The 13,117-nt window shown below is 43.2% G+C and overlaps 1 protein-coding gene across 1 annotated transcript in view; it reads right to left on the reverse strand.

Annotated features, from left to right (window-relative positions):
- SLC35F1 (solute carrier family 35 member F1) overlaps positions 1-12,828 on the reverse strand; it is a 407,499-nt gene extending 394,671 nt beyond the window's left edge. The window contains exon 1 of the mRNA XM_019418199.2: positions 12,171-12,828. Coding sequence (XP_019273744.1) covers positions 12,171-12,352 — 182 coding nt within the window. The 5' untranslated portion in view covers positions 12,353-12,828. The remainder of the gene's footprint in view (positions 1-12,170) is intronic.
- Positions 12,829-13,117: the final 289 nt, after the last annotated feature.

Here is a 13,117-nt window from a genome sequence, read left to right on the forward strand (position 1 = left end):
AGAAGCCACCAGCCAGGAACTTTTAGTCCCACCACCAAATCTACCAAATCACCTTCATTTACACCCACAGGCTGTGGCTCCCCTCTTGTATCATGGAGAACGTCTGGCTCTTCTCAAAGGCCAACCTTTCCCCCTTCCTTTGGATCCAACCCTCTAAGCCTTCTCAAGGCTTTTCCCTCCTTCCATTATCCCATTCCTTCCCACAGACGCAATTTTTCCCCTTTCCACTAGATCATTCCCATCAGCACATAGACCTTTTGCATTATCTCCTCCATTCAAAGATTCTCCTCCCCTTGCTCCTCATTAGGGCAAAATGTCTCACAAGTCATGTTTTGAAGCCCCCATCTCACATTCCCTGTCCAGCCATTCCATCCAGGCTCCCAGCTGCACCACCACTCTGAACCTGTGCCTTTCATGGCCCCCAAGGTTCTCACATCACCAGGCCATGTCTCTGCCCTTCCCTTAATACTTCAACACAGTGCACTGCTTATTTCCTCCTTCTCAAAACAAGTCCTTCCCTTGGCTTCTGAACCATACTCTCTTGTTTTCCCTCCTACTTCAGACCCCAGTTCCTGAGCTGGGACCTCCTCCTCTGTTCGACCCACACGTTGATGCACTGCCCAGATTGACCTTGGGACCCCTGTTGTCCTCTGTCTACACTGTGTCTCCAGATGATCTCCTCTAGGACCACCCCAGTGACTCCCACATCAAATCCCCAGCCCTTGATTTCTCCCAAGAATCCTAGACTCCAGCAGTCCTTGAACATTTCCACTAGACATTTCTAACTGAACTCGCCACAGTAAATTCCCAACTTTCTCCCCACAAATATGTTCCTCTCCTTGCCTTTGCCATCTTAGACAATAGCACCTTCATTCACCCAATTTCTCAAGGCCCCAACACTAGATTTTTTTTTTTTTTATTCTTTACCCTCAGCAGCCTCATCAAATCACTCACCAGTCCCATGGACTCCGTCTCCTCATGCAAATCACTCCAAAACACGATCGTTTCTCTTTACCTGCATTGCTACCCTCCAGTCCAAGCCTCCAACATCTCTTCCCTCCAGTAACCACTTATCTCTCCCACAATCCATTCCCCAGCAGCAGCTAGAATGGTCTTTTCAAAACTCTACCAGATTACTCCTTTGCTGAATACCTTCCAGTTGCTTCACAGCCCACTTAGAATAAAACCCAAGCTCGTCTCCCGGCCTGTGAGGTCCTAAAAGATCTTACACCTCCCTTCCTTGTGAGCTCCTCTCCTCCCCTGCTCACTTCCATCTTGCACTTCAGTCTCCCTCTTTTTTAGTACCTTATGCCTGCTTGTCTCATCTTACCATCTCCGCCTGGAGCACCCTTCCTCCTGACCCTCAGTTGGCCAGTTCCTCCTGGTCATGCCAATCCTAGCTTCAACGTCACCAGGGAGAAACAGGCCCGTTCTGACCCCTCAAATGAAAGTAGCACCCACTGCCTCTCTGTCACATCACCCCACTTGAATTCTCTGCGTGGTATTTAGCACAATTAGACATCTTTCTTAGTATCGTTCATTGCCTGTACTAACTTGAATGCTGTCACCATGAAAATGAAGGTATTTTAGGTCTTGTTCCTTGCAGTATTCCCAATATCCAGATGATGCCTCTTACCTGGTTCAGTAATTCTTTGTTGAATGGCTAAATAGCTCCTAGTCTGAGCTCCTCAGAGCTCGAAGTGAAGCCATACCAGTGGTTCTGCCACTTATGCTGAGCTGTGATGTAACCCTGACCCTCCCTTCTGCCATTCAGACCTAGAATGTGCTCTCTTTAACTTCAGCATCCCTGAAAGGTAGCACTCTCCACTCATAAACCCATTCCACAGAACTGGGATGCTATCTCTTTTCACTTCTAAAAGCTACTCTGCTTAACATTTAAGGTGGGAGCCTCAACCCAGGCTGTTGGGTTGAGTCCTTGATACTTAATGTAGCTCTTATCAGACCTAATCAACTGCCTCCATATCACCAGCTGGGACATACAGATTTCCAAGGCCATGACGAGCACCAGCCTAATGCTACCATTAATACCTGATTAGATGCACTTCTAGAGTCATTCCAGACTCACTGTTGAATCCAGACTCACTGTTGATCCCTCTTGGATCAACTGGTCCCCACCCAGTATCCAAGGGACCAGTTGATATTGGATATCCATACTGGATATTGGATATTGGGTGGGGACCAGTACCTCTCAGCCTATCTACTGTAAGATATCAATTGCTTCTTTCAATTCATTGCAGGCAATACTTTTGTAAAATGCAATTTAAAAAGCCAACTACTAGAAAAATAAAATGGCAAAAAACAAAAACTTACCAAAATACATGACCCCATTTTTAATATTAGAAGGAAAGGCATAAAAGTTCTGTCAGATTGCTATAGATATTTCTAAATGCTTACTCTTGATTTCTGTTCATATCACATTCTGGTTTGTGCAGTTTCTGAATCAGCACAGGTCCCGTGACCACACTTTGAGTAGCTGGCTGCTGGCCTCCTGGCTGTATGTCTCTTCTGCCCTGGTGAACATATCTCTTCTTTGAGGCAACTTTCAAATAACCGTTCATGAAACAAGTATTAAATGCCCACAATGGTGTAGGCACTGTTGAGTGCTTTCTCCAAAATAATCTAATCCTCCTCTTCCTGATCTTGGTCCAGATTCTGTCCAAATCATAGCACTTCCTTCTCCCCATCCCCATCCCATTTAGACTCCTTTCTCCTCTCCCCTATATGGCTATAGTAGCCCCTAACTTGTCCCACACACCCCAGTCCTTCCTCTCTCCATCTGTCCTACAGATATGGTTCAGAATATCATGTTTAAGCACATCTCTGATCATATCCTTTCTCTGCTCAATAACCTGCAATAGTAATAACCCACAGAATGAAGTCTTAATTCCTTATCAAAGCACCCAAGGGTGTCCATTATCTGACTCCAGCCTATAATTCTAACCTTACTTCACTCCACTGCCTTTTTTACCTCCACATAATATTGTCAAACTGGACACTTAATCCTCTTCTGATCTTACCCCATATTTGGTTTCATCCTTTCTACCATCCCCCTTCTTACACAAGTTCCTTTCCATATATATTATATAATATATATAATAATATATATATAATATATATTATATATATATAATATATATAATATATATTATTATATAATAATATATATAATATATATTATATATATAATAATATATATTATATAATATATATATTATATATATAATATATATAATAATATATATATATATAACTTATTGTCAAATTGGTTTCCATACAACACCCAGTGCTCATCCCAACAGTTGCCCTCTTCAATGCCCATCACCCACTTTCCCCTCTCCCCCACAGCCATCAACCCTCAGTTTGTTCTCAGTATTTAAGAGTCTCTTATGGTTTGCCTCCCTCCCTCTCTGTAACCTTTTTTCCCCTTTCCCTCCCCCATGGTCTTCTGATAAGTGAAATAAGTCAGGCAGAGAAAGATGTTTTCACTAATATGTGGATCCACATGTTCCTTTCCTACCCATGTGCTATGGATTAGAACATTTATGTCCCCACAAAGTTCATGAATTGAAGCCCTAATTCCCAATGTGACGATATTTGGAGGTGGGATCTTCAGAAGGTAATTAGATTCAGATGAGGTCACAAGGGTGGAGCCCCCATAATTGAGTTATTAGTAGCCTTATAAAAAGAGATGGGAGAAAGATCTCTCTGTTGCTGTACCGATTAAAGATACGAGAAGATGGCTGTCTGCAAGTCAAGAAGGCCCCACCAGACACCAAATCTGCTGGTACTCTGATCTCAGACTTCCCAGCCTCCAGAACTGTAAGAAGTAAATGTCTGTTGTTTAAGCCACCTAGTCTACAGTATCTCCTTAAAGCAGTCCTCGGTAAGACGTTATCTCTCAATGCCAAGAGAAAATGCCATCCCTGAACCTTCCTGCCCTGTCTCCAGTCTAGTGGTGTCTCTTTCCTCTGTAGTCTTATAAAAGCACCTAGCTATGTAACTACAAAATTGGTTTCCCTGCCTATAAAAGGATGATAATAAGCACTTTTGTTATAAGAATAACACATGATATAAAGTTTATAATATAAAATGCTTACTTTATAATGTAAAATGTAAGAATTGGGTCCACTGTCTAAATGCTAATTTTAACTCAAACTCTGCATCAAATTATATAATAAAGCATGCTGTCTTTCCACCAACTCATCCTCATGCTATTGTCATATTCTAAGCTTCTCTTACCTGCAATGCATGAATATGTGTCCAATCTCCCTCAAAGCTGTATATGCACTTGTCAGAATGTTAACACTGCCAGAAAACTCTATTTTCTTGATTTATGTGGCAATGACCTTTGATAGGCTCACTTGAAATGACAGGATGCGTTTCAAATCTGTTCTCCTTTTTCTCCTAACATTCTGAACCGCTATGTCTCCTTTTTTCTTTAAGTCCTAAGTGAAACAAATTGTACTGTGTTCATCAAGAAAGATCTACCCTCTGGACTCTGTGTACACTTCAAGTAATTTTATTATGGGTTCAGTCTTCCCCTTGAGTAGTTTGCCTACAGGTGAAACAGCTAACTTATGGGGCTTTTTTGTACACCTCTGTTAGATCAGCTTGAAAATCTAATCATTTTGAGAGGTGATGTATGTTATCGTTATTTCTACTTTACTTAAATTGTTCCCTTGGTAAATTATATTGAAAGGGTAATAACAGTCAGAAACTACCAACAGCACTCAAGAGTCCTCTTTAGCCTATACTTGTCTAGTTCACTACATTGATCCTGAAGTGCCCAACATATAGGAAGAACTCAATAAATATTCATTGAATGAATGAGTGAATGAATGAATGAATGAATGAGAAACTAGTAAAAAATTTCTCTTATACAATGGATCAGTACTTTTTCTATCTCAAAGTCAAGAATAATCGGGAATTGTAGCCCTGTCATTCTAAATCTGGACATAATTAGATTGATTTGTTTTTTAAAATCCTTAACTTGTTTTTTCAGTCATAGTAGGTTTCCCTAATGAATTTGTTTAAAATGGAAGGAATTAGTGGAACATAACAACAGAACTTGCAAAATGGTATTTAAGGTATTTTTTTTAACCATCAGAGAGTCACACACATAAAGTTTCTTAAGAGAAAGTTTAGAATTAAATCCAATAGAAAACAATATTTAAAAAATTTTAATAATAGTATTCGTAAACAAATTACATTCATGTTGCCACTGACTGAAGCCTGACATTTTTCTAAGAAAACACTTTCTAAGGTGTATTTACTTTTATTGTTTTCTTTGGCATTTCCTATGAAATTTCTTCTTAACTACTACACATTCAAGTAGTCCCTGTATAAGGTCAAAATGACAGAATGAGAAGTGTAATATGGAATGCATACTGAGCAACTTATTTATAGGAATCCAGTATCTAGACATTTGGAAGCATACAATTAGACTATGCATAAAAACTCAGGTTACAGATTATAATGATTCACTCTCAGTAGCAAAACACATGCCACATTATCCAGTTAGAATAATGTTTTGTCACGTAGATGTCCTCCAGAAAAGGGGTCAGCACACAATAAGTGATTAAGAACAAATAAACATAGAAAACAATCAACTGAGTATAAAAGCAACCAATGGAATGAGAGAAAATATTTGTAAACCATATATCTAATAAGGGGTTAATATCCAGAATATACAAAGAACTCCTACAATTCAACAACTTAAAAACTCCAAACAATTCAATTTAAAAATGAGCAAAGGCTGTAAATAGACATTTCTCCAAAGAAGACATGCAAATGGCCAACAAGCATATGAAAAACTGTTCAATATCACTAATCATTAGGGAAACGCAAATCAAAACGACAGCGAGATGCCACTTCACACCCATTAGGATGACCACAATAAAAAAATAAATAAATAAAATAAAATAAACCACCAAAAGTAACAAGTGTTGGCAAGGATGTGGAGAAATTGGAACTCTTATACATTGTGAGTGAAGATGTAAAATGGTGCCACTGCTATGAAAAACAGTATAGAGTTTCCTCCAAAAAATAAAAATGGAATCACCATATGATCCAGCAATCCCACTTCTGGGTACATATCCCAAAAAATTGAACGAGGCATCTTGAAGATATATTTTCACATTCATGTTCATTGAAGCTTTATTCACAATTGTCAAGGGATGGAAGAAGCAACCTAAATGTCCATCAACAGACAAATAGATAAAGAAAATGTGGTATATACATACAACGGAATGTTAGCCTAAAAAAGGTAGGAAATCCTCGTATGATACAACATGGGTGAACCTTGAGGACATTACGCTAAGTGAACTAAGCCAGTCATAAAAAGGCAAATACTGCATGATTTCATTTATATGAGGTATCCAAAACAGTCAAACTCTTAGAAACAAAAGGTAGAATAGTGGTTGCCAGGGTCAGCGCAGAAGAAGAAACGGGGAGTTGTTTAATGGATTCAGGTTCAGTTTTGCAAGCTGATAAAATTCTAGACATGGGTTGCATGACAATGTGCATACAAATAACACTACTATACTGTACACTTAGAAGTGGTTAAGAGGGTAAATTTTATGTCATGTGCCTTGGCCATTAAAAACAAAGAATAAATGAATGTATACTTGTATGTGTTCATGCCACATTCAAGAAATATGCCAAATATTTGTGAGGTATTTTTCCATGTGACTACTGGAGTTTAATTTCCTAAGCATACTTTTTTTTAGAAACATAATCAAGAATTAATGGGTTTGAAAATGTACAGTGAATGCTCATTGGCCTGAGCTCAAATGAGTGAGAAAGCTAAACCAAAACCGTGTGGTGGTATTCTCACATTCTGCATTCTACTTTTACGAGAAATAGCAGTTAAATAATAAATTAGCTCTTGCATTAAGTAACTTTAGAACTATATGGGCAGCCAACTCATTTTCCTATATCATCTACACAGACATCAGGGTACAATAAAAACAGGCTTCTATTATGATGGCCCTGAAACACTGCAGGATCTTGAGACGGTAAACACTCAAAGGAAAATTACACAAAGATACGTCCATTTTCTTACACATCAATTACTTGGAAATGTATCATCTCTATCCCAAGTAAACCAAATATTCCTTCATTATAAACATTCATTTCTCCAAGCCCTGTGTATAAAAAATAAGTACACAGGATGATCTTTTATTTTCATAATTTTGTCCTTTAGTTAAAAATAAATGCATCCTGGGGCGCCTGGACAGCTCAGTCAGTTAAACATCTGACTCTTGATTTTAGCTCATGAATGATCTCATGGTTCTTGGGATCAAGCTCAGCATAGAGCCTGCTTGGGATTCTCTCTCTCCCTCTCTCCCTGCCCCCCACCTCTCTCTCTCTCTCTCGCAGAAATAAATAAGTAAACTGAAAAACATAAATGCATCCTTTGACATCCTTTCTTTCAGTAAGACTACTGATCTCCGAAATGTCTGTTTTTAATCACACCACCCAGTTCCATTTGGAATAATCGTGTATAAAATTATCCTCATTACATGTTGGTCTTCCCCTTTCATTTTGACATCTGTTAGAAGAAGTAGCTTGAGGAAGAGCTTCACTATTCAATTTTTCAACAAGAGCCTTCCAACTTAATAAAAAAGGATCATCTAAATTATAATATCTGTCTTCCTCAACTGTACCTAATACGTGGTTCAAGCATAACTCTGTTCCTTGGCAGTCATTCTTTTGGTTCACTGTGTTCTGTTCACCTTATATAAGGAGTCAGAAATGCTATATACACATATTGTTCCATCTTATATGGTAACTTCCCACGTGGACTTGGTTTTACTTAGGCTTTCCACCAATTCTCTTATACATCCTCTTTAATGATCTTGGTTTTCAACTCAAAAATTTTTTTAGAAATTTTGAAATTAGTAGTACAAATCAAAATGTAAGTTGGAAATCAGTTAGTTCCAAATCAAATAAATGGATGACCCAGCATCACACTAGTGGATCCATTCTAATGATTAAACATGCCCACTACAAGACCCAAAAAGGCAGAAACCCTTTAATAACTTGAGACAAGGCAATGAATCTCTTATGGGGAAGAAAGTGGGTCAAAACTAGAAATTCACAGTTATTTTCGTTAAGATTTGAAAATAATATTCAACTGGGAAATATAAATAAAACCACACACATGAAAACACAAAACAAGCTATTACTCATTTTTCACAAACATTTCATTAAGTAATCATTTTAGAGGAGAAAATCTTCAGATACTATATAGACCAGTACCCATTCCTTTATCTTTCTTAGAAACTACCAGTATCAGCAGTTTTTGTGTGAGGGTCATCAACCATTACCCTTGAAGTGTTTTTTTTTTCTTTTTTGTCATATCTTGCTCGCTCGTGACAGAGTAATAAATACTATTCTGTGCTAAGAAATAAATGAGGAAGAGTAAGCCTTATTTTTTCCTTGCTGGAACCAACATATTATTTTAAATCTTTGGGAATTAAAGAAGCAACAGTTGGGGCGCCTGGGTGGCTCAGTCGGTTAAGCGTCCGACTTCAGCTCAGGTCACCATCTCGCAGTTTGTGAGTTCGAGCCCCGCGTCGGGCTCTGGGCTGATGGCTCAGAGCCTGGAGCCTGCTTCTGATTCTGTGTCTCCCTCTCTCTCTGCCCCTCCCCCGTTCATGCTCTGTCTCTCTCTGTCCCAAAAATAAATAAACGTTAAAAAAAAAAAATTTCTTTTTTAAATAAAAAAAGAAGCAACAGTTATCTCCGCATAAGAATCACCTTGGATTTCTTGCATCCCACGGCCAAAACAGTTTTGAACGCTATGGGGAGAAGAATGTGACACATCCCATTAACCGGTTTAAAAAAAATTATCTATCACCTCCTCTCTCACCAAAATCTTGGTACTACTGGATTCTAATCTAACTGCTTTACAGAAAGCGAGTGATCAGTGAGATGCCCCAACTGTCGCATACAAAATGCGGCAATCCAATTCTACAAGCCCATAAAGAAAGGGGAAAGAATGAGTAACTATACTGAGGAAAGTCATAGGATATAGTATAATGTCAGGCAGATTTCATTAAGGTAACACTACATTTTCATTTTATGCTTCTTGAGAGCAAGTACCTTTACTTCATTATTAATCAGTACTTTTCCCTTTACCTATCCCTCGGTAGATATAGATAGCATATGTGTTTGCATTTCTTCCTCTGAGTTGGCAGGTAGTTATTGTTATAGACTGCCACCGGTGGCAGGCAAATCACCAGGTTTACACTGCTCATAGTCTAACATTCCCCATCTCACTGCACCATCCTCAGTCTGTCAGTACTGCCCCTTTGGCCCAATCGGATGCTAAGGGCTAAGTTAACAGTGGTGCAATGTCCCATTCCGTCACTGAAGAGACTCCTGGCCAGCTCACAGCAATAGGATGCTGCCAACCATATATCTGCATGCCAAAAGTTGAAGGGATATTTTTTTTATATTGGCTCCAAACATCCAGATTTGCAACCTCACTTTCTGCTAGCAGCTAAGTTGCTGCATGCCAGAAGTAAATGAAAAAAAAAAAGCAACTGAAACCCAGAGGACAGTAAGTTGACAGGGCAATAGAGGTGAAGGATACAGAAGTATCAAGGAAAAAGGAAGAGCAAAAGAAGGAGAAGAAAAAGAAGGGGAAAAATGATTTTAAGTTTTGAGAAAATGAACAAAGATGCTTGTGATACGGTCCCAGTGGGCCAGTCTGATAGCCATTATTGACTGATTCAACATACTTGGAGGGTTCAAACCAAAGGGGAGCCACACCTGAGTGCTGGCATAAGATCTTTAAAATTCCACTTTCCTCCCACATTGTTACTCTTAGAGCCCAGTCACTCAGCCACTACCACTGCTGTCTCCTGTTGACATAATCATGGTACAGAAGCCAAGCTCATCAGCATGCTAATGAAATTATTCCACCGAGATTTTTACATTTAATCTGATTTTTTTTCAGTCTCCATACCAGATGCTCCTTCTCAAAAGAAATATTTTCTTCTTGTCTCTTTACGGATAAGGAAAGACCATGAGCTCAATACAAAATATGATGTTGGAAATTCTGAAGAATTCTGAAAGACAATTAAATGTTTGAGTTGAAGCAGAAAGGCTATAACCCTGGAGTCCCATTCACAGATGTACCTGCAATGATATATCACTGACCCAACCTTCCAGTCTAAATTCTTCCTCTATAAATCAGGAATCGTTCAACTCATGTCATACAGATCACCGACAGCTTAGTAAAACACATAGTTCTACTCATGGTATACGACTTCACTCTATTTGCTTGTGATGCTCCCACTGACCCACCTCAGACCACAAAATGAATTCGTGTAGAGCTTTAAACTCGCGCAAGTGTTTTCTCTTCGGTATTATCTCAAGACAAGGGAGGTAAGACACGTATTATAAAATACATTTTACACATGCAGAAACCGAGACCCAGGGAGATGCGCAGCTCTGCCCCTGAGCCACGTGGCTGGTTACTGGCTGCGAAATGGTGACAACCACGTCTCCTCAGTGATCTTTTTATTCTGGACTCTAAGATTCATTGAATATCAAGAAATAACTTGCACGGAATCAATAATAACTTATAATCAAGCAAAGATAAATGAATGATTGCATCAGCTTTTGCCAGAGTGATGAGGGATATTAATATTTAATAGATTCCGCTTAAAATAAAGATCCAATGCCTGGGCATTTACAATTCAAAAAAAAAAAAAACCCACAGGTATTCATGAAGAATAGGAAACCTACATAATATGTACTCAGCCAGCATCTTCTTGCTTTATTCTATTCACTGTCTTTTGAATGTGATATTTTGGAAGCTGTTATCCTAAGCTACAACTCGAAGGAAAGTAAAGGCGGGACTTTCTATTACCAACTCTTGTCTCACTTCAGAGTGAATTTCTTCTTGTTTGCTAATAAATGGAAACATACTGAAGTGCCCACAAGTAAGCCAATATATACGTTAAGTAAGCCAATATATACCCCGTTCACAAGGGACTCAAATGGTTTGGGACTTGTTACACCTGAATTAAACCCTACTCCTAAAATAAGGAGAGCTTTCAAGCTTTAATTTCTGTACATATTTGGTGCCCCCACTAGAGCTTTAAGCCCCATAAAGGTCTACGTGAACTCCCCATAGCTCTATGGGGAGTCTCGGCTACCCGAAACAGTGCCACACGGAAACCTGTATGAACAGCGCGACCTTAAGAGTTACCCATGCAGATGCCTCAAAAAAGCACACACGCACTCAAATAAAAACACACAAAACAAATTCTCTGATTTTTTTAAGTGTCAGTTCTTCAACCATTTCAAGTTACTTAAGTAGAAAAAGTCCCCTTCACATCACAGTTGAGTCAGGACGCCAGGGGCCCCATCTTCACGTCAACGCGGTTCTCAACCTGAAACGCCTCGTCCTTGATCCCTCCACTGCGCAGATTCCAGCACTGGAGGCGCCGGCGATAGGCGCTCGCCTCCTCTGGCTTTCGCCCGCTTTAGAATAACCCGGCTCCTCCAGCTCCCACCCTTCTCGCAACATTTTTGCACTTTGCGTGGGTCTGATCCAGGCCTCTAGCCTTGGGTTCCCTGGTCCCAGCTTGGAGGAGTCGGAGCGGCAACGGGAGAAGTGGGTCCCCCGCCTGCCCGCCCCGGCTGTTGCCGCGAACCCCTCCCCCCTCCTCCCTCCCCGCCCCGTGGAGGTCGGAGACATCCTGCCGGGGCGGGCGACAGCGCGAGGCTGGCGACTTCCTCGCCTTCCCCGCAGCCCCGCGCCTTCCCGCCTCCGTTCGGGCCACCCTCGGTTCCCTCTTGTCCCCTGGGTGCAAAGCTGGGGTTCAGTGAGCAAGAGGAGTGAGCGACACGCGTGTGCGAGGGTGTGAGCGCAGACACACAGCAGCCAAGCAGCAAACCCCGCCTCTCCCCGAACTCCCGCCTCGGACCAGCCGGCAGCCCGGGCGCCCCGGGGCTCCCGGCTCTGGGACAAAGCTGCCAAGGCCTCCCCGCAGGAGCGGGGCGCGTCGTCGCCAGCTCTCCTCAGCCTCCCTCGGCCGCGACTCAGTCCCAAGGGGCCGCCGGGGGTCCGGGGGAGACCCGGGGCCGGGCTCCCGCAGCCCTCGCCCCGCGCCCCCGCCGCCGCTCACCTGTTCAGCACTTTGCGGATCCTCTGGCGCACGCCAGCCCGGGAGGAGGCGGACAGGCTGCCGCCGCCACCGCCGCCGCCGCTGCCCTCGGCCGGCAGGTTCTCGATGGTGGTCACCACATGGTTCGGCGGGGCTGGCGGCGGCGGCTGCAGCTGCTGCTGCGGCGGCTCGGGGGGGATCATCGCGGCAGAGGCGGCGGCGCGGCGGCGATCAGAACGCAGCCGGGCGCATCGTGCGCCGGCTCCGGGCCCGGGAACGCGCAGAGGACCTGGCCGGGCGGCCGCGGCCCGGGGAGGCGGCGCTGCCTGCGAAGCGGCGAAGCGGGGAGACACCCGCGGCTACGGCCGCCGCCGCCCAGCCCGCCACTCACTCCTCTCCAGTCCCGGTGCGCGCCCCCTCGCTCCGCCGCCGCCGCCGCCTCCCGGCCCGGCTCTTCCCGAGCCGCGTCCCCAAGTCCTGGCACGCCCCGCGAAGTGGCCGGGAAGGGGGTCGCGCGCCGCCGCCGAGCTGCCCGTCGGCTCAGGAGACCTCCACGGAGAGAGCGGATGGGGGTCCGGGCTTCGCCTTCTCTCCCGGCGCCCAGGTCGTCTCTGGGCGAGCGGCAGCAGTAGTGCTAGCGCCGCCTCAGCCTGTCCCCCGCTCGCTCGGAAAGCTGCCGTCTGTGTCTCACGGAGTGAAAGACCGAGAGTGAACCCGGAGAGCCGGGCGGGGGCGCCGCGGCGGCGGTGGCGGCTGCGGCGGCGAAGGGGGGCCGGGGCGGGGACACGCGCGCTCCATCTTCGCCAGAGGGCGCTCAGGAGGCGCCTCATTGCCCCGACCCTCCTCACCCGGGTCCACCCGAGCCCCGCGCTCCGGGTTGCGATGATTGTTTTCTTTTGTTTTCTTTTGTTTTTATTTATTTATTTATTTATTTATTTATTTATTTAATTTATTGTTCACGTGAGGCT

This window comes from Panthera pardus, unplaced genomic scaffold (genome assembly GCF_024362965.1).
Source record: "Panthera pardus isolate Hobbes unplaced genomic scaffold, ASM2436296v1 HiC_scaffold_17, whole genome shotgun sequence".
Classification (NCBI taxonomy): Eukaryota; Metazoa; Chordata; class Mammalia; order Carnivora; family Felidae; genus Panthera; species Panthera pardus.